The sequence below is a fragment of the Mytilus galloprovincialis genome, chromosome 6, assembly GCF_965363235.1.
Source record: "Mytilus galloprovincialis chromosome 6, xbMytGall1.hap1.1, whole genome shotgun sequence".
In the NCBI taxonomy this organism is placed as follows: domain Eukaryota; kingdom Metazoa; phylum Mollusca; class Bivalvia; order Mytilida; family Mytilidae; genus Mytilus; species Mytilus galloprovincialis.
In genome coordinates this window covers 96,010,991-96,034,393 of record NC_134843.1, presented here as the reverse complement: position 1 = coordinate 96,034,393, position 23,403 = coordinate 96,010,991, and the positions used below count along the sequence as shown (strand labels likewise).

The 23,403-nt window shown below is 32.2% G+C and overlaps 1 protein-coding gene across 1 annotated transcript; it reads left to right on the top strand.

Annotated features, from left to right (window-relative positions):
• The first annotated feature begins 1,036 nt into the window (after positions 1–1,036).
• Positions 1,037–22,530, top strand: LOC143080819 (retinoblastoma-binding protein 5 homolog). The gene is made up of 16 exons (XM_076256877.1): positions 1,037–1,089; positions 4,150–4,175; positions 6,164–6,336; positions 6,525–6,665; positions 6,931–7,018; positions 8,829–8,900; positions 10,067–10,176; positions 11,961–12,080; positions 13,581–13,734; positions 14,698–14,769; positions 15,482–15,599; positions 16,779–16,845; positions 18,818–18,917; positions 19,762–19,891; positions 21,674–21,798; positions 22,321–22,530. Exons 1-16 carry the CDS (start codon positions 1,071–1,073, stop codon positions 22,324–22,326), a joined length of 1,521 nt encoding a protein of 506 aa, XP_076112992.1. The 5' UTR covers positions 1,037–1,070; the 3' UTR covers positions 22,327–22,530.
• Positions 22,531–23,403: the final 873 nt, after the last annotated feature.

Genomic DNA, 23,403 nt, shown 5'->3' with positions numbered 1-23,403 from the left:
GGATAATCTTTATTAATAATTTTGCAACTTCAATAGCCAATGATCGCATTCTTCTTATTTTTAAAGATGGTAATTTTGATTTGCAGAGTAGATCTTCATAACTTACTGCATAGTCTTCATAGATAAACCTTAGTGCTCTCTCTTTTCTTTTGCTTTTACAAACAGTTATTCTTATTACTCACAATGGACTTTCGTATGAATTACAATAGGCATCGCCTCATTCCCAAAAGGATTTCCTATACATGTATCTCCTGATAGGCTTTCGTATAACTGCAAATAAGCTTTTTTGTTACACCCAATACGAAATGATATTACTTTCAATAGGATTTCATATTTCTCCCAATAGGCTTTCGTGTTTCTCTTAATTGGCTTTCTTATGATCTTTATATGCTTTCGTGTTTCTCTCAATATGCATGATATGCTTTGGTCGTAATATGCTTTTCAAATTTGTATTACTCCCAATCGGCTTTTATTACTACCAACATTTTATTTGGTGAATAAATCCCTATACAATTTCGTATTACTCTCGATAGGTTCGAATTATTCTCCATTTCCTTTCGTATTACTAGTACTCCAAATTTATAGGATTTCATATCACTCTCAATGGGCGTTTTTATTATCCCAATAAGCTTTCAAGTCGTATTTCTCCAAATTAGTATTCGTATTACTCCAAATAGGCCTTCGTATGAATCTCAATATGCTTTTGTATTACTCTCAATAGGCTTTTCTATTTCTACCAATACTTTTTTCATTTGTATATATCCCTATACACATCCGTATTTCTTCCAATAGTCTTTTTTCTTTTCACTCAATAGGCTTTTGCATTTATTAAAGAATATTGTGTTTCAAATTAAGCCGGTCATTTGCTTTAAATATATATTTGCGAACATCACCCAAAACATTTCAACCCCCCCCCCTTTAATCATAGAATACCCCAAAGAAATAAAAAAAAATAAGCGTGTCATCTAAGATTTTTGTTTATAAACTTTATTTTTCTACCACGGAATTTATCCTTTACCGTCTTTGATCCCACATCATTTCATTTTCAAAACTTCCGGAAAGCGGTCAAAATGAATTTAGAACTATTAGGTTTGTATAATTATGAATTAAATGACAATCTACACAACTGATTGTTGATCAAGCATATAAAATTGAAATAGGTACACTGTATTTTGGAAAGCTACAATGCAATATGAGTTTAACGCTGCTTTTATAGCTTTTCAGATTATGTCATTGTAACAAATGTTTTGTTTACATCTCGAATATACTGATCAAGTTTAGCATATTATAGATATATCAGGGCGGATCCAGTCATTTTCAAAAGATGGTTTCCAACCATATGTCCCCATTCAAATGTATTGATCTTCCCAAAAAAAAACCCCAGGGTTTCGACCCCCCCCCCCCCCCCCCCCCCCGATCCAAGACTATGCATGTACGTAGATCCCTCCTATTGCAAGGTACAGTGAAATTCATGTACACTCCCTATCAGGATTAATGGAGATATGTCACTAACATATTTACAATGTTCAATATTTACAAGGACAATTCCAACCCCAACACCAGGAAGTGTTAGGACACCGGGGAGAAACTGTTAATATGGTGGTGGAAGCTGAAGTACTCAGAGAGAACTACCAGGCTGCTCGCAGGAACAGCAAACCCAATAGATGTAAGAAGATTGATCTCCAGGTCAAAATCGGGAACAACCGAGACCCCATAGTACCCATTCTAGTTTAAACTCTGGTCTGGGTAACAGAGATGTGTATATTAAAATTACCAGCTGATTCAGGAAAAATAAAGTCCTTTTTATACGACCGCAAAATTTGAAAATTTTTTCGTCGTATATTGCTATCACGTTGGCGTCGGCGTCGTCGTCGTCGTCGTCCGGCGTCCGAATACTTTTAGTTTTCGCACTCTAACTTTAGTAAAAGTGAATGGAAATCTATGAAATTTTAACACAAGGTTTATGACCACAAAAGGAAGGTTGGTATTGATTTTGGGAGTTTTGGTCCCAACATTTTAGGAATTAGGGGCCAAAAAGGGCCCAAATAAGCATTTTCTTGGTTTTCACACTATAACTTTAGTTTAAGTTAATAGAAATCTATGAAATTTTGACACAAGGTTTATGACCACAAAAGAACGGTTGGGATTGATTTTGGGAGTTTAGGTTTCAACAGTTTAGGAATTAGGGGCCAAAAAAGGGCCCAAATAAGCATTATTCTTGGTTTTCGCACAATAACTTTAGTTTAAGTTAATAGAAATCAATGAAATTTAAACACAATGTTAATGACTACAAAAGGAAGGTTGGTATTGATTTTGGGAGTTTAGGTCCCAACAGTTTAGGAATTAGGGGCCAAAAAGGGACCCAAATAAGCATTTTTCTTGGTTTTCGCACCATAACGTTAGTATAAGTAAATAGAAATCTATGAAATTTAAACACAAGGTTTATGACCATAAAAGGAAGGTTGGTATTGATTTTGGGAGTTTTGGTCCCAACAGAATAAGGGGCCCAAAGGGTCCAAAATTAAACTTTGTTTGATTTCATCAAAATTGAATAATTGGGGTTCTTTGATATGCCGAATCTAACTGTCATGACTGTGTATGTAGATTCTTAACTTTTGGTCCCGTTTTCAAATTGGTCTACATTAAGGTCCAAAGGGTCCAAAATTAAACTTAGTTTGATTTTGACAAAAAATGAATCAGTTAGGTTCTTTGATATGCTGAATCTAAAAATGTACTTAGATTCTTGATTATTGGCCCAGTTTTCAAGTTGGTCCAAATCGGGGTCCAAAATTAAACTTTGTTTGATTTCATCAAAAATTGAATAAATGGGGTTCTTTGATATACCAAATCTAACTGTGTATGTAGATTCTTCATTTTTGGTCCTGTTTTCAAATTGGTCTACACTAAAGTCCAAAGGGTCCAAAATTAAACTTAGTCTGATTTCAACAAAAATTGAAATCTTGGGGTTCTTTGATATGCTGAATCCAAAAATGTACTTAGATTTTTTATTATGGGCCCAGTTTTCAAGTTGGTCCAAATCAGGATCTAAAATTATTATATTAAGTATTGTGCAATAGCAAGTCTTTTCAATTGCACAGTATTGCACAATGGCAAGAAATATCTAATTGCACAATATTGTGAAATAGCAAATTTTTTTTTAATTAGAGTTATCTTTCTTTGTCCAGAATAGTAAGCAAGAAATATCTAATTGCAAAATATTGTGCAATAGCAAGATTTTTTTTTAATTAGAGTTATCTTTCTTTGTCCAGAATCAACTTAAATCTTTGTTATATACAATATACAATGTATATTCACTTTTTACTACCAACTGATAAATTATAATAAATAACATTCAGTGATAACAAGCAGTTTTTTTTACATCTTAATATTTTATGATGTATTTAAATGAGTAGTTATTGTTGCAAACTCCATTAGAAATTTTAATTGAGATTAGTTTTGGAATAAGGGAAAGGGGGATGTGATTAAAAAAATTGGGTTAAATTTTTCTCATTTGAAATTTCATAAATAAAAAAGAAAATTTCTTCAAACATTTTTATGCCCCACCTACGATAGTAGAGGGGCATTATGTTTTCTGGTCTGTGCGTCCGTCCGTCCGTCTGTCCCGCTTCAGGTTAAAGTTTTTGGTCAAGGTAGTTTTTGATGAAGTTTAAGTCCAATCGACTTCAAACTTAGTACACATGTCCCCTATGATATGATCTTTCTAATTTTAATGCCAAATTAGAGTTTTTACCCCAATTTCACGGTCCACTGAACATGGAAAATGATAGTGCGAGTGGGGCATTCGTGTACTGAGGACACATTCTTGTTTTGAGAGGATTAATATTCAACAGCATAGTGAATTGCTCTAAGAGAAAACAAAAATTTTAAGTTCATTAGAACACATTCATTCTGTGTCAGAAACCTATGCTGTGTCAACTATTTAATCACAATCCAAATTTAGAGCTGAATCCAGCTTGAATGTTGTGTCCATACTTGCCCCAACCGTTCAGGGTTCAACCTCTGCGGTCGTATAAAGCTACGCCCTGCGGAGCATCTGGTTAGTCTATGAGACCCAAAATTACATAATGACAGTGAATGCATTGCATTCCTTAAACATGTTAAATGAATGTTTGTTTCTTGTAATTTCAGAATCTTTTGGGCAGAACTATCCAGAGGTAAGTTAATATGTTTAAATATGAAGTTGGGTAAATTATGTTTAGCAGAAGTGTTTTCTCAAAATTATATTGAAGTGTAGGCAACCAGGACATAGTTTTCAAAAAAAAAAAATTAAACCCCTCTTGTTTTCAGAAACATACAGTAACAGTAATATTTTATAATAAAAAAATTGTGCCACCTTAAAAATAATCAGTAGAAGCAACAACACCTTATATCACTTTTGGAAAAAAATCACTTCCCTTCAGCCAAAAAAATAAATGTTTTCTTTCCCAATTCTGAAATAAAAATAAAATGTTCCCTTTCCTTCTATTAAACATATTTTTTTCCTTTCCCTTTTTTGACAATGTTTTCTTTCAGAGAAGAATGAGAATAAAAACAATTTGTTACATAAAAATAATCATCTTGGCATCTTTTAGGTTTTTTTTACTCTTTATCAACAGAATTAAATTTGTTTTTCAAAACAACTTTTAAAATTTTTGTATACTACCAGACTTTTAAAAACCTGTTACAAGATGAGATACATCTGGAAAATAATTTATACTTGTTCAAAATACGAATAAGATTGCAGAATATTGTCTCATCTTTCAAAACCACTTTTCTGTTAAATTATAAAGCTCTGAGATTTGACAACACATGTTTTTATGAACTGCACTATTTATAGACTCAGCTGTCAATTTGTCAATATCCGGTTCTATTTTAAATGAAAGTGTACATGTACTTTCGTTTTGTCGACCTTCATACTGCAATACAGCTTTTCAATGTAAAGAAATAAAACCTGTAGCATCACAGACTGTCAAGAGTGTCTACAACTATTGTACTCTGATTCAATCGGTAATAAAAAATGTTGACTGTCAAACGGCAGGGAGAAATAACAATTTACAATCATGTAACTGATGACGACAATCAAAGTCTTGGTTTCAGATTGTTTTACAAATATCCTTCACACAACTCTAAATGAATGTAAATACATTACTTTTGTACAAGTTAAACGACTTTCATGACCGCAGGTTAAGTTTTCTAAATGTTTCAACTTGAAATGAAACTCCTGACCACGTTTGTTTTTGGTTCCGCCATTTTGTTTTTCATGAGGTTTTTTTTTCCTCAACATTCTTTGAAAAAACATTTTTTGACAGCGTTTTTACGCCTGATACTAAAATGTCGAATGTATTTGGTGTTTATCATAACATCTATAGAGCAAATGGGCCCAGAAACATGTATATACGTTACTTTTACTGTTCACACTGTGACCGTCTAAAAATAGAAATCTATGTATCCTTAAGGATAATTTCGCCCTCAGCTCCGTGGTGCCAAAAGGATAATTTCGGCTCGCGCTCCAGGGTGCCAAAAGGATAATTCGATACGAAAGGTTTAAGTGTTAAAATTGACTGTCCCATTTTCATTTCTGTAACTTCAGTTTGCATTGTGCAAATTTTATGAACTGCAATGGATTAAGCTAAGAAAGGAAACGCAGACCAAATTCAAATTTGGGCAGTGAGTCATTAACCCTTATGCCCCTTAGAACTTGGAAAATTGCAAATGTTTTCATACAGTGTATAGGTACAATAACTTAGAAACACATACACAACATACACAATGATAAGACAACAAAACTAGCAGACATAATTTGAATTTAATTAATGAGTCACCATGGTCATTTATCGTTCTAGAGTTATGGCCCTTTTTAACTTTTTAGAATAGCAAGCCAGTGTTCTCTACAGATATTTCATTTAGCATCTTGGTAAACAGGGGAAATTGAAATACCATCTTAATTCTAAAAATTATACCATCACATCCATAACATTATCTATAAGAAAACCACTTGAGATAGCATCACATTATCATGATGCATATCAGGCATATAAATAGTACTGTTTTAGACATAGCATTTTCCTTGTTCTCATTCTAGATTTAGATTTGAAAAAATATGTATATTCAGTGTATTCATTTACATTTTTTTTATACATCTCATTGTTTTTTCTTCCCACAGGAATTTGACGGAGCATTAGATTGTGTTAGTATAGCTATAACATGTGCATTCAATAGACATGGGACATTATTAGCAGTGGGATGTAATGATGGACGTATTGTTGTGTGGGATTTCCTTACGAGAGGGATTGCCAAAATCATCAGTGCTCATGTACATCCAGTTTGTACTTTGTGGTATGTACCAAATATATCAAATATTTTTTATCGATTGTTGCACTTGAAATTTGAAACTCTTTGGTTGTAGTTTATGTATATATATATTTTTTTCTCTCGAAAGAACACCAGTCATTGAAATATTACTATCATTCTTTGAATATGCATGTGATATCTGAATACAATTTTAACAAATATTAATTTTTCAGTTGGAGTAGAGATGGACATAAATTACTGAGTGCAGCCACAGATAATACAGTATCAGTATGGGATGTTGTGGAGGGGGAGTGTGATAAAACATACAGATTTCCCTCCCCTATCCTGAAAGTACAATTCCATCCTAGATATAGGTAACTATATAACAAATGATACATGCATTCTAAGAGTCACACATGAAATGTGAATTACAGGTCACACATAAAGAATATTTATCAATATTGATAGTGTTAAGAGACATCCTATAAAAAAAGTTGTTTAATATTTTCTATGAGTGCTTTTTCCATCATTGTGTGTTAGGAATAATTTGAAGATGAATATTGATATGTTAGGATTTTTTTTAGCCACATTACATTTTGAATTTACTGTAGCTCAAAAGTGTGTTAACTTTTTTTGTAGAACACAGTTTTTAGTATGTCCAATGAAACATCCTGCAGTTAAAATGGAGATTGATGGAAAACACTCAGTTATTCCTCTTGATGATGATGTAAGTACTAAGTTATTCCCCCTTGACTATGCTATTAGTATATAGTTATTCCTCTTGACGATGATGTATGTATTCAACTTTTTGTTATGAATGATTGATAAGTGTACCGGTATGTTTAAGGTGGTTCATTGGTACATGTATATATATTTTCTTTGGTAAAATGTTTATACTTTGTCAAAATGAAGGTTTTACCGTGCTTTTTACAAAAATAGGATAAAAGGTATGGGTCACCATGCTTTTTTTCAAGCTTCAAGTCGCATAGATTATTTATGAAAATACACTTCTTTGTGAATAAAAAATGTTAAATCTATTCGATAGAGTTTTTAAATAAAATATTAGAAGATGCGTATCATAATATGCTTTAAAAAAATAAAAAGAAAAAATTGTGTCACCAATCTTGTTTTAATTTCTTGCTTCAAGCAATTTCTTGAATATTTCATTTCAATATTTTTGTGGAGCCTGCAACTTTTGTTGCAGAAAGCTCGACATAGGGATAGTGATCCGGTGGCGGCGGCTACGACGGCGGCGTTAGCTAACTTTTTAAAAGGTTTATATTTTAGAAGGTGAAAGACCTGGATGCTTCATACTTTGTATATAGATGCCTCATGTTACGAAGTTTCCGTCAGTCACATGTCCAATGTCCTTGACTTCATTTTCATGGTTCAGTGACCACTTGAAAAAAAAGTTCAGAATTTTTGTAATGTTGAATTCTCTCTTATTATAAGTAATAGGATAACTATATTTGGTATGTGCGTACCTTGCAAGGTCCTCATGCCTGTCAGACAGTTTTCACTTGACCTCGACCTCATTTCATGGATCAGTGAACAAGGTTAAGTTTTGGTGGTCAAGTCCATATCTCAGATACTATAAGCAATAGGGCTAGTATATTTGGTGTATGGAAGGACTGGAAGGTGTACATGTCCAACTGGCAGGTGTCATCTGACCTTGACCTCATTTTCATGGTTCAGTGGTTATAGTTAAGTTTTTGTGTTTTGGTCTGTTTTTCTCATACTTTATGCAATAGGTCTACTATATTTGTTGTATGGAATGATTGTAAGGTGTACATGTCTAGCGGGCAGATGTCATCTGACCTTGACCTCATTTTCATGGTTCAGTGGTCAAAGTTTTTAAGTTTTGGTCTTTTTATCTAATATTATATGCCAAAGGTCAACTATATTTGGTGTATGGAAATATATTATGATCTATATGTCAGTCCCGCAGGTTTTATTTGACCATGACCTCAATTACATGGTTCATTGCACAGTGTTTTGGTCTATTTTTCTTGAACTATAAGTAGTAGGTCAACTATATTTGTTGTAAGGAAGCTTTGTTAGCTGTACATGTCTGCCTGGCATGGTTCATCTGACCTTGACCTCATTTTCATTGATCTTTGTTTAGCTATCTTGGTTAATGTTAAGTTTATGTGACAGTTGTAATAAAGCTTTATACTTAGGATTATCAACATAATATCAATGATTAGTAAAGAAGGCGAGACATTTTAGTGTGTGCACTCTTGTGACTTTTAGAGTTAGTTCCCTTTTAAAATGCAACAGCGAAAAATTGATTCAAACAAAAACAGAAAGTTGGTATTTGTTAAAACAATGAAAATAATGCAATGAATCACTTATTATTCTTTATTTCAAATGGTAGGTTTGTTTACATGCAGAGTTTGTCAAAACTACAATTGAGATATGCAAAGGAAAAAAAACCTTCCATCAGTCCATTAATATCAGTGTCAGCAAAAATTAATAAATGCATAGTAGTCAAATTTTCATACTTTTTGTTGTAATTTTTTTTTCTTTCTTTGTAGTCAGATTTAAACATCGTTGCATCATATGACAGACGAGGGACAAACATTTATACAGGAAATGCTAAAGGAAGGGTGAGTCTGTCTGTAAAAATTAAATGCAAAAGAAAGGATGGGTCACTATGGGATGAGCTATTCCTTGCTCAGTCAATCTGCTGAGTGAGATAGTGTGCATACTCCAATTTGTGCAATTTCTGAAAAATTCTGAATCCATTTGAACATTTTTAATAGTTAAGAAGAAATATTAAACACCAAGAAAAATCAAGAGTTGAAAGTCTGAGATAATCTTCGGTAAGATTTTCTCTCATCTTTTACTCAGATGATTCTGTTCAAATCTTACGCATTAGTGTCTTTTATTTTCAAGTCTTGCATTTTCTAGTACTAGACCTAATTTCTCTACCATGAAAGATTCTTGTCAGGTCAAATTAAGGTATCTTTATCATGTTTATAATAGAGTTAGAAACTATAGCAAAATATAGACACTAATATATGTAAAATGTTTTATATCATTGTACACATGTCTAATCATATGAGAATTTACAAATGTGACCAAAATATACCAACTAAACAATGTTCTATTGTTTGTTGATGAGTCTTGGAGTGAAGACATTTTTGTTATAAATCTTATACTTACTTTCTTATCATTTTGTCAGCTGCATGGTCAGGTATTGCACAAAATACTCGGGTGGATTTATTATTTTTCGTTGAATACCAATTTGTGTGGGTTTTGTGGTTACAAGTGAACCATGAATTTAAATGTTCAACTTATTACAAATTTTACATAGATTTTGTATGCAGAGATCGGCAAAATCATAAATTCATATATCCACGAAAATGCAAGTTTTCATCACCCACGCAAACAAATGAACCCAAAGTACAATAGTCTCAAAGTCTAGGTCCCTAATAGCAATTTGAAATTATTTGAATGTTAACATTAAAATACAAATTAAATATGACATAACATTTGATGGTTCTTACTTTATATTATGGGATTGTGATAATATATTTAGTTGAGAATGTAAGGTTGCATTTTTTATTTTTTATTCCCTGACAGAGAGGAAATATATATATGGCATGAATGGTAAATAATACTGTTGTGTTATTCTTAGTTATATACACATGTATTGAAATTATCTAATTGATGAATATTATGCTGTTTTATTTGTTGTTGTTGTTGCTCAACTAGTTATTTCAAGACTATTTTAAAACAGATATTAATTTTATTGTTTATATTTTTTCAGATCCTTGTATTTTCTGTATCAGATTTAAAGTTACTAGCATCATTCAGGGTAACAACAGGAACATTAAATACAACAGCAATTAAATCTATAGAATTTGCAAGAAGGGGGAGGTAAGAACAATTGCTTATATAAATAGTAACAAAAGAAGTACAATGTTTTCAATATTTTTATGTGAAAGCTTGATCATATGGCACACATTAGAATATTAATAAACTCATAGAAGCAAAATGTTGATTTTCTGCATATGAAGAACGAGCTGTGAAAAAATGGCTTCAAAACTTTTCTAGTTTAAAAAAAAAAGTTTAAGAAAAAGAGAACATCTTTAATTTTATTCCACAAAAGTTAAATATAAAAAAGAAGATTGGTATGATTGCCAATGAGACAACTGTCCTCAAAAGACCAAAATGACACAGACATTAACAACTATAGGTCACCCTACGGCCTTCAACAATGAGCAAAGCCCATACCGCATAGTCGGCTATAAAAGTCCCCGATAAGACAATGTAAAACAATTCAAAGGAGAAAACTAACGGCCTTATTTATATAAAAAAATAGTTTAGTCAGAAGTGATAAAGTATCAGCATCTGAATTCTTGAGGTATTATTTATTTTTTAATTGATATTTTTATGCCCCACCTACCGTAAGTGGTAGAATTACCTTTTCTGGTCTGTATGCATTCATCTGTACGTCTGTTTTTCATCAAGTTAAAGCTTTGGTTTAAGATAGTTTGATGTGAAATTGAAGTCACATCAACATAAAACTTTGAACAAATGATCATTATGATGTACTTGCTAAAAAAGCTGTAATAGATCCCAATTTAAGGTTTTGGTAATTATTAAATGTTTCAAAGAACATACACATGTAACACCAATTTAAGGTTTTGGTAATTATTAAATGTTTCAAAGAACATACACATGTAACACCAATTTAAGGTTTTGGTCCTTATTAATTGATTCAAAGAGCATACACATGTGATACCAATTAAGGTTTTGGTCCTTATTAAATGTTTCAAAGAGCATACACATGTTATACCAATTTAAGGTTTTGGTCCTTATTAAATGTTTCAAAGAACATACACATGTTATACCAATTTAAGGTTTTGGTCCTTATTAAATGTTTCAAAGAACATACACATGTTATACCAATTTAAGGTTTTGGTAATTATTAAATGTTTCAAAGAACATACACATGTGATACCAATTAAGGTTTTGGTCCTTATTAAATGTTTCAAAGAGCATACACATGTTATACCAATTTAAGGTTTTGGTCCTTATTAAATGTTTCAAAGAACATACACATGTTATACCAATTTAAGGTTTTGGTCCTTATTAAATGTTTCAAAGAACATACACATGTGATACCAATTAAGGTTTTGGTCCTTATTAAATGTTTCAAAGAACATACACATGTGATACCAATTAAGGTTTTGGTCCTTATTAAATGTTTCAAAGAACATACACATGTGATACCAATTAAGGTTTTGGTCCTTATTAAATGTTTCAAAGAACATACACATGTGATACCAATTAAGGTTTTGGTCCTTATTAAATGATTCAAAGAACATACACATGTGATACCAATTAAGGTTTTGGTCCTTATTAAATGTTTCAAAGAACATACACATGTGATACCAATTAAGGTTTTGGTCCTTATTAAATGTTTCAAAGAACATACACATGTGATACCAATTAAGGTTTTGGTCCTTATTAAATGTTTCAAAGAACATACACATGTGATACCAATTAAGGTTTTGGTCCTTATTAAATGTTTCAAAGAACATACACATGTGATACCAATTAAGGTTTTGGTCCTTATTAAATGATTCAAAGAACATAGACGTGTGATAATTCGCAGCAGAAACTAATTTTCTGATGACCCATCTTCTTTTTTTTAGTTGTTTCCTGGTAAATTCAGCTGACAGAATAATCCGAGTATATGAATGTGGTGAAGTATTGGCTTGTGGTAAAGATGGGGAACCAGAACCTGTACAGAAACTACAAGATCTTGTTAACAAGTAACTAACTACCATTAACATATTCTTCTAACACTTTCTCTAGAACTAAAGTATAAAATCATATTCACCATTCACGTTGATACCATCAGTTGTTTTACATTAGTTATACCCCCGCTTTGAAAAAAGGGGGGTATACTGTTTTACCTCTGTCTGTCCGTCCGTCAGTCCGTCCGTCCCATGAATATTTTTCGTCGCATTTTTCTCAGGAACTACAATATAAGGATTTCTGAAATTTGGTTTCAGGGTTTATACAAGTCTGCTACACCGTTTGATGCCTTTTCAGATTCATCACTCGACAACTTCCTGTTTACCGAACACTTGTATTATTTTACACATGATAACAAAGTTGAAAATTTTCGTCACATTTTTCTCAGGAACTACAATACAAGGATTTCTGAAATTTTGTTTCAAGGTTTATATAAGTATGCTATACCGTGTGATGCGTTTTCAGATTCATCACTCAACAACTTCCTGTTTACCGAACACTTGTACTATTTTACACATGATAACCAAGTTGAAAATGTCCATCACATTTTTCTCAGGAACTACAATACAAGGATTTCTGAAATTTGGTTTCAGGATTTATACAAGTCAGCTATACCGTGTGATGCGTTTTCAGATTCATCACTCGACAACTTCCTGTTTACCGAACACTTGTATTATTTTACACATGATAACCAAGTTGAAAATTTCTGTCACATTTTTCTCAGGAACTACAATACAAGGATTTCTGAAATTTTGTTTCAAGGTTTATATAAGTATGCTATACCGTGTGATGCGTTTTCAGATTCATCACTCAACAACTTCCTGTTTACCGAACACTTGTACTATTTTACACATGATAACCAAGTTGAAAATTTCCATCACATTTTTCTCAGGAACTACAATACAAGGATTTCTGAAATTTGGTTTCAGGATTTATACAAGTCAGCTATACCGTGTGATGCGTTTTCAGATTCATCACTCAACATCTTCCTGTTTACCGAACACTTGCATATTTTTACACTATTAAAATTATCCACTTGCGGCGGGGGTGAGCAGTAGCTCACAGTTTCACTTGTTTTTTATGTCACTGTTGTGATGGAGCAGGCGTTAAGTGTTGCACTTGTCAGTCCTGTTTGTCCCTCTGCCTGTTGTGTATGTCACCAAAACTGTCTGTTCTCTTGATGTAGTTTGTCTCAACCAAATGTTATAAAACTTACACACAATGTTTAATACAACAGAACATAGATCAAATTTGAAATAGGGTGGCATCACTTTTACCGTTCATGAGAAATGCCATTTTATAAACACACAAATTGCTGAATTTTTCATTTCAGTTCTCTATCTCAAATGTTATGAAACTTATACACAATGCTTCTAATCACAAAACAGTCTTAACTAGGTGAAGCATGAAGTTGACTCAAGCATAAATAGGGGCATCTGTGGCCCATAGAGACATTCTCAATTTGATTTAACTTATAGTATCATATTATTATAATTTTTCAATTTGCATTACAGAACATTATGGAAGAAATGTTGTTTTTCTGGAGATGGTGAATACATTGTAGCTGGATCAGCTAGACAACATTCTTTGTATATGTGGGAAAAAAGTGTGGGAAACTTAGTCAAGATATTACATGGAACAAAGGGAGAACTATTATTGGATGTTGTGGTTTGTATAATCATTTTATTTCTTAAAACGAAACAAGAAAATTTTGTATTCCTTAAAAATTAAATTGATTTATACACTGTTAAAAAATTAATGCTGAATTTACCACAGAGTTTAAGTCTAAAAATTGACTGTAGGGCTGAACATGACTCAATCATTTTTTGGTCAGACATTTCAGATGATTTTAAGATCAAATAAACTCATCATAGATACCAGGACTAAATTTTGTATATACGCCAGACGCGTGTTTCGTCTACAAAAGACTCATCAGTGACGCTGGAATCCAAAAAAGTTAAAAAGGCCAAATAAAGTACGAAGTTGAAGAGCATTGAGGAATCAAAATTCCTAAAAGTTATGCCTGAGGAAGAAAAGCCTTAGTATTTCAAAAATTCTAAATTTTGTAAACAGTTAATTTATAAATATAACCATTTCAATGATAATTCATGTCAGCACAAAAAGTGCAGACTACTGGGCTGGTGATACCCTCGGGGAAATAAATTTCCACCAGCAGTGGCATCGACCCAGTGGTTGTAAATAAACTCATCATAGATACCAAGACTAAATTTTGTATATACGTCAAAAGGACTGTTTTAGACTAACATTCATTTACTAGTGTATGGAATTATTAGTTTATATATAATGTGTTCAGTTCTTCTCCTAAGTTACAAATAAATGATGTGAAAAAGGAAATAATTAATGTTCTTAACTGCAAAATTTGTGTCAGTCTTTATGGTGATACATCTTTGATTCAATTCTCAAACCCTCTTGATGCAGAACTTATGATATTCCATTTAAATGTATGTCATGTATGTGGGAGGGTAAGAAGGGACTATCAAAATATCCCTACAACCAAGAACCATTTAATGCAGAAGTAAAGATAAGTTAAAAAATATACTAAAATTGTTGGAATATCATTTTATAAAATTATAGTGTTTACTTAATTAATAATCCTATATTTAATTTCAGTGGCATCCTGTTAGACCTATTATAGCATCCATATCTAGTGGTCTGGTATCTATATGGGCTCAGAATCAAGTGGTAAATATACATTGTAAACATTAGTGAGGAGTTAATACAATATTGATGGTGAAATATAATGTAATATAAAACTAGAAAACAAATTAAAACAAAAACACCAACATATTTATTTATATAATTTTCAAGTAATTTATTTTGGTTTATATCCTTTCATTTTATAATTCTTATTTTTGAGGAAAAGATCCACTTCATACAGTCATAATTACCAGTAGATTATGTTGTATTGTCATAAAATAGGACAATTAGTTGGGTTTACATATACCAGTGTCCTCTCTGAAGATATTTAGGGACGACATCAAAAGATCAATGTAAGATAAAAAACTTAATTCAAATAGTTTGGGGGTGGGGGGTTGAACGGCTGCAAGATTTGGTTATCCGACATTGATTTTTACATATATATCCATATGGGTAAATCAATTTTCCCAAATTAAGTTAAGAGGGGGGTTGGGGGGGGGGGTCAGTGAAAAAACTATGTGAATTAAGTTTTTTATCCTTCATTGAACTTTTGATGTCGTCCCTCAATAAAATGAAAGATAGAAAATTTTCAATAAATGGAAATTTGTTAAATCCTTTCAAAATGTAGATACCATATTAACATGTTTTGTATAAAAACTGGAGTGCATTTACACCAGATACTCTATTTCAAATATGTATTGTAGGAGAACTGGAGTGTATTTTCACCAGATTTAAAAGACTATTAATATGTTTGTAGGAAAACTGGAGTGCATTTGCACCAGATTTTAAAGAACTAGACGAGAATGTAGAATATGAAGAAAGAGAATCAGAATTTGATATCGAAGATGAAGACAAAGAAAAAGAAGAAACAAAAGGTAGTGTAGAAACAGAAAGCTTTCAGTCTACTATTAACATACATCAGAAGTAATTTTAATGACTACAAGTAGAAAGACTTAATAAATCAATCAGAACAAACTCTAATGAGTACAAGTAGAAATAAATAAATGTAAAGTAGTTTAGATATTTGAAACTTCTTTCATTTTCCTATGACATTTTCTTACGTTATATTTCAGGTAGTTTAAGCTGATGTTAAAAACTATGTGATTCTGCTTTGCAGTACCTAACAAACGACATTTCTTTCATATGTCAACCTTACTTTATTTCATTTAGGTAATTATTTCGGCGCATTACATTTGAATGCATTTAGGGATTAAATTTATTTACGTTTGCGCGCATCTTTTGATTACATTTGCACACATTTATTTAACGGGTAAACTCAGGAAAAAAATATAGATAATATAAATGAAAATAATTCAAAAAAATATAAATGACTATAATTTGTTAATTTTCATAATAAATATGATAATGAATTATAAATTTTGAAGATATTGGTTTCAAATTATATATTGTTCATATGGATTTTAAGAAAAAATAAAAAAAAAACTATGATAAATCAGTTATAGCTTAAGACATATATGTAACTTCTTGTGAATATTTCAAAGTGAATAGTAATAGTGTTTCAACAAAAGAGATCGCTTTAAATTAGTAAATGATTTAAGTTAGTTTGTAAAGTTGCGTCAAGACACACACATGGAGTTTCGTTTTTTTAAAAAACAAAATGGGGAATGAAAGTAATGAAAAAATTTAATAAAACGGACTTATCCTGCTTGAAATCCCACTTCCACCTTCTCGTTGTTGAGTAAGAGACTTAGACTAACGGACAGGGTACTTGTGCTTGTAAATCATTGAATAAATAAGAATTATTACCTATATTTACCTGTGTTTACCTGTCAAATAAATGCATGCGAATGCAATCAAAAGCTGTGCGCAAACGTATTCATTTTTGCACGCAAATGTTATGGTTATGCTCGCAAACGTAATGCACCGAATTATTTATAATATGTTGAGGAAACTTCATCCTAAAAAATCAGATATCCTATTACCACTTTTGTCTATTTCCAATTATGTGATTAATAATTCTTAACATTTTACTTTTTTCTGAGTAAATATAAAAACAACAATTGGTACTTTCATATATGAAACATGTATTTTAGGACCCTATGATGAGGACATTGAGGTGGATGTAACAGCTATAGAACCTATACAGGCATTTGTCAGCAGGTATGTATAAAGAGATATCTGTATTGTATAAAATTTGAAGCTTTACAGACAAACATCAGCAGTTTTACTGTTGCAAATTAATTTAATCGGCAACATGAAGTGGAAATAACAAATCATTTAACTTTAGTCATTTTTTAGTGTGATATTTTCATCAAACATAAAAAATTCTGCAAAATGATGTTATCTTCTTTGGCACCTAAACTAGGTGTCAAACATAAACCCTGGGTGTTTTCTGACTTCTTGATCACCTCAAAATTTGATAGAATTAGATAAAAATAGGATTTTTGGTTATAGTTGGAGAAAATACATGTCAATACATTCTAGAATTCAATGTTGGCTTCCTCAGTGACAGGCATCTGGGCATGGAGATAGATTTTTATGCTTATTGTCATCCAATCAGAACCATTGATTCAAAATTATTACATTAGAATACACAGTCTTTAAGTTTATAATACTAGTTTTTCAATTATTATATTGCTGTGTTTTATTTATTTGTTTTTTGAATAAGATATTGTTTATAAATAAAACTTATCTTCTGCCAAAAATAAAACTATACAAAACAATCATTCTCTGTCCTCCTCCCCAACCTCCCAAACCACCTTTCAGTCATTCATGCAAAGATGTATATTGGAATTGATATAATTTGAAAATATGAGTATTTGATGAAGCTGTTTTCAATCAAATATCCTACCTTAACCCTTAGACTGCTGCATTCATTTCTATTATACTTTTGTGTATTGCTGAATAAAATTTTAATCACTGATGAAATAAACATGTTCACTTACAATTGCTGTATCTTTGTAAATATTGAATATTCATCAATAAAAGTTATATAAAAAAGTATTGTTAGATTCTGTATTTTTTATTTATTTTATTTTTGTGTGAGTCTCTGGTCATTTTGTACCTGTACAGGTGCAAATAGAGGTAAACAAAGGTAAACTTATTTTTTTCATGTTTTATTAACGAATCCATCAATGTAAAAGTATCCATGACTTCAGAATTGAACCAATATATAAAAATCTCTTTTAAGAACTAGTTCCATTGTGATTATCAAAAAAAAAATGTTTCTTCTAGAACCAACAGCCTTTTTGATGCAAATATTTTCCGGTATTTTCCTCCGACTTTCACTTTCACTGCGCCGACTTTTACTTCCATGTACAAATATATTTATACGACAAGTTCGTTGTTATAGCTTTCATCAATAAATAATCTTGACAAACTTAAAGTTCAGATCTATCGATGTCAGTCAATATTGATTCACATTTGACAGGCGAAATGATAAACATCGCAAATCCTGTTTCATGTCATCCATTTTGGACAAGGTCTGGGAATCCCGGTGGTTCTCGCTTTAAAAGTCTTCTGTTCGCAGTTTTGATAGAATATTTCTATTTCCATCTATTATATCGTCTGTTCTCGTCCAAATCCTTTTTATCGGCCGTCGCTGTTAAATCGTTATCATTGAAATACTTCTGAACGTGTTGGCCATTTCTCCAAATAATATCCGCCATTTTGTCACTTTTTCATCAAAAATTTTCACTTTCAGTTTTATTGCTTATACCTGATTTAAAGTCAAGAGACACTCGAAAGAACGCAGATTTTTAACCAATCAGAATCCATACAAGTCGAAACTGCCGCAATCTCATGAATATTGACTCCGCCCATTCCATGGTAACTGTGTAAACAAACAAGTTACGGAAAACGACTATAGTCGCGCGTAGCAGTAGTGGACTGCTTTATCGGAACGACAATAGTCGCGCGTAGCAGTCTAAGGGTTAAGGAAGTATCTCTGTTAACAAAAGTAACAAACAAAGGGAGTTAAATAAATTAATAAGTGATACATTTATGCTTTTTTAATTAGTAAAAAAATAATTAAAAAAGATATAAAGCTGTGTGTAATTTTTGTAATAGTATTGCCATTAAGTTGAGACTGATGATTTTTGAATTTGCCTGATATATAATAATTTGATTACAGTGATGAAGAAGACGAAGATGATGATGCCTTGTTGTATTTACAAGTAACACCAGAGATAGATGAACCAGAGGAAGGTTGGCCATCTACTACAGATACTAATGTACGTAAAATAACTACTCATACCAAAGCCATATCGTTTTCACCTTCAACATAGCTTCTTCAACATTGCTTTATTTTGTGATAACAAATTGGGCTTCTATTAGATAAACTAAATCAATAATGCTGTGTGGGATATAGTGATTGTTTGGGTTTCGTGGTAGTACTACGCTTTTGTAGAAAGACGTGTGTATCTTTCAAACTGTTTACTATACTGACTAGAGATGTTATGCATACAAAGCGTAATAATCATATGACGTTACAATATGTTACGTTAACAATAAGAGTTGAATAAGTTATTGTCTCTGTATTGTGGCTAATTCGTAACAGTGATCATGAGATTGAACCTGTAAAACTCTAAACAGATAATAAAACATCTTAAGATATCAACCTGCCCAAAGGTGTCTAAGGGGCTGTTTGGTCTAATATTTCATCTACAGGAATCAATAGCCTGTCAAAGCTGAGGTTTGTGTGAAACCCTGTTTATAGCAAGGTTTGTTTGACTCTTAATCCAAAAAAGATTACCATTTTTCCTGCCAGAAGTCTGTGTTACTTCCAACTACTCTGTCTACCAATAAAACTGATGTCACAATAATGTCTATGTTTAAACCCCACTTAAGTTACTTGGCTATATCCAAGTACCCACTTAAGTTACTGGGCTATGTCCAAGTAACTTAAGTGGGGTTAAAACATGGAACAGACGAACACAAAACTTAACGATGTATAGTTTCAAGAAGCAAGTTACTATTTATCATTATTGTTTCATGTTAGATTTGTTGGGAATACCACGTTTTGTATACTTTGGAATTATTTTAATGCAAATGTAGTTTTTATTTTATTCCCAATAGGCACCTGAAGATCAAAGTCAGAATGAGAAAAAAAGAGGTCATAGTCAATCAAGTAATGCTCCATCACCTAAAAAGAAAAGAACCAAAAGTCAGGAAATATCAATCAACCTCCCCAATGCTCCATCAGAAGGTAAGAACAAAAAGTTAAGAGATGTCAATCAACCTTCTCAATGCTCCATCAGAAGGTAAGAACAAAAAGTCAAGAGATATCAATCAATCTCCCCAATGCTCCATCAGAAGGTAAGAACAGAAAGTCAATAGATATCAATCAACCTCCCCAATGCTCCATCAGAAAGTAGGAACAAAAAATCAATAGATATCAATCAACCTCCCCAATGCTCTATCAGAAGGTTGGAACAAAAAGTCAATAGATATCAATCAACCTTTCCAATGCTCCATTAGAAGGTAGGAACAAAAAGTCAATAGATATCAATCAACCTTTCCAATGCTCCATTAGAAGGTAGGAACAAAAAGTCAATAGATATCAATCAACCTCCCCAATGCTCCATCAGAAGGTAGGAACAAAAAGTCAATAGATATCAATCAACCTCACCAATGCTCCATCAGAAGGTAGGAACAAAAAGTCAATAGATATCAATCAACCTCCCCAATGCTCCATCAGAAGGTAGGAACAAAAAGTCAATAGATATCAATCAACCTCCCCAATGAACCATCAGAAGGTAGGAATAAAAAGTCAATAGATATCAATCAACCTCCCCAATGATCCATCAGAAGGTAGGAACAAAAAGTCAATAGATATCAATCAACCTCCCCAATGCTCCATCAGAAGGTAGGAACAAAAAGTCAATAGATATCAATCAACCTCACCAATGCTCCATCAGAAGGTAGGAACAAAAAGTCAATAGATATCAATCAACCTCCCCAATGCTCCATCAGAAGGTAGGAACAAAAAGTTAATAGATATCAATCAACCTCCCCAATACTCCATCAGAAGGTAGGAACAAAAAGTCAATAGATATCAATCAACCTACCCAATGCTCCATCAGAAGGTAGGAACAAAAAGTCAATAGATATCAATCAACCTCCCCAATGCTCCATCAGAAGGTAGGAACAAAAAGTTAATATATATCAATCAACCTCCCCAATACTCCATCAGAAGGTAGGAACAGAAAGTCAATAGATATCAATCAACCTCCCCAATGCTCCATCAGAAGGTAGTAACAAAAAGTTAAAAGATATCAATCAACCTTCCCAATGCTCCATCAGAAGGTAGGAACAAAAAGTTAAGAGATATCAATCAAAGAGAGACGAAAGATACACATAGATTGAAAATAAACTGACAATGCCATGGCTAAAAATAAAAAGACAAACAGACAAATAATAGTACAAGACTAAACATAGAAAACTAAAGACTGAGCAACACGAACCCCACCAAAAACTAGGGGTGATCTCAGGTGCTTCAACCTTCCTTATGCTCCAGATTTTAACAAAAATTTCAATATGCCATATTTTTTTTTAGATAAGCAAATCAGGCTCCATGGAGCATCTTGTTCATAATATTAGCACGTCACTATTAATTGAATTCACTCCACAAGCAAAAGATGCTGGTAAATAGTGTTGACAAAATATATCAGATCTGATTTGTCTACATTATAGGACAGTTAGATTGTTACAAAAATCATCAAGAGTATAACTGATCATGACTTTGCTGTATTTTTGAGGTTTAGGCAATTTCTTGCCTGAACTGTTTATATAATCTCCAGATCTTCAGCATCTGAAATTCACTGAGGAATAATGTTTTGCAAGGGGCAGGACATCTAAGATAAGAATAAGGATAATTAAAAACTAACTCTGCATTAACTTTACTGAATTCAAGAATGTTATAATAAGTTAGGGCATTATTCAATGGATAAGCTGTCAGTTGTGATATCTTCCTTATTAATTTTTTCAGAAATCCATCCATTGCTTAATGTTAAGAAACCAACAGACAAAAACCAGCAGAAGAAAGTGAGTCGAACAAACAAAGGAAAACCATCAAAGTCAGAGAAATCAAAACACAAATACAGATCAGATGAGGTAAATTTAATTAGATATTTATTGTGTCACCTGACCGTGTCTTGCTGGGCTACTATTAATATTTGTTGGTGTAGTTGTCCTTGCTACGTTTTATTAATCTGCTACTCCATGCATATGGCTTCACAGAATTGGCAGAGATTCTTATACAGGACATTATGTTGTTTACCATGTTTACCTGTGATTTTAATTTTTGATTATACTAGGATTTTCTTTATCAAAGTTTCTTTGGTTTCAAAACTTGGTCTTGAACTGCATAATACTGAAAGTGTGCACTAAATGACAAAGCTATGATACTGCTAATATATATATATATACATTTACCTCTCACATTGAATTTAAGTGTATTCATTGATATTGTCTTTGTTTTAAGGAATTTCTGAAGTTATGTTTGTCTATACATATAAGTTGCTACACTTTTAAAGTCATGAAAGTATCATCTTTGATGTCACAGTATTCAATTGACATTTCCACTAAATTTGACAAATTAACACAATTTATGATAATAAATGTTTTTCTTTCCAGATATGAATGGTCAAGGCTTTTAATGTGATGTTGGAAAAAGTTCTTTGTCATTTGACAGAATATTAGTGAGTGATACCGTTCCAAGACAAATACCTGTATGAGCTAGATATGATCAGATATAAAATACAGACTACTGGACATTTTATGGGCATATAGATAACAACTAGATCATCCCCATATTTATTATGTAAATAAATATAATGAAAACTGTGACAATTACTTCATTATTGTTGTTTTTGTGAAGCCTGCGACATTTGTTGCTGAAAGCTCAACATATAGGGATAGTGATTTGGCGGTGGCAGCGTTAGCTAACTTCTTAAAAGCTTTATATTTTTGAAGGTGGAAGACCTGGATGCTTCATACTTTGTATATGGATGCCTCATGCTACAAAGTTTCCGTCAGTTACATGTCAAATGTCCTTGACCTCATTTTCATGGTTCAGTGACTACTTGAAAAAAAAGTGAAGATTTTTTTCTTATTATAAGTAATAGGATAACTATAATTTGTATATGCGTACCTTGCAAGGTCTTCATTCCCGTCAGTCAGTTTTTACTTGTCCTCGACCTCATTTCATGGATCAGGTTAAGTGTTGTTGGTCAAGTCCATATCTCAGATACAATAAGCAATATGTCTAGTATATTCGGTGTATGGAAGGACTGTAAGGTGTACATGTCTAGCTGGCAAGTGTTATCTGACCTTGACCTCATTTTCATGGTTCAGTGGTCAAAGTTAAGTTTTTGAGTTTTGGTCTTTTTTTTTTTTTTTTCTAATACTATAGCAATAGGTCAACTATATTTGGTGTATGGAAATATTTATGTAGTTTTATTTGACCTCAACCTCATTTTCACAGTTCATTGCTCAGTGTTAAGTTTTTGTGTTTTGGTCTGTTCTTCTTAAACTATAAGCAAAGGTAAACTATATTTGTTGCCTGGCATGGTTCATCTGACCTTGACCTCATTTTCATGGTTTAATCGTCAATGTTTAGTTTTCTTTGTTGATGTTAAGTTTATGTGAGAGTTGTAATAAAACTTTATATTTAGGATTATCAACATAGTATCAATGATTAGTAAAGAAGGTGAGACA

Coding starts and splice junctions, on each gene's coding strand:
- LOC143080819 (XM_076256877.1), top strand. Junction 4,176..6,163: donor TTGGGCAGAACTATCCAGAG/GTAAGTTAATAT, acceptor TTCTTCCCACAG/GAATTTGACGGAGCATTAGA. Junction 7,019..8,828: donor TTATTCCTCTTGATGATGAT/GTAAGTACTAAG, acceptor CTTTCTTTGTAG/TCAGATTTAAACATCGTTGC.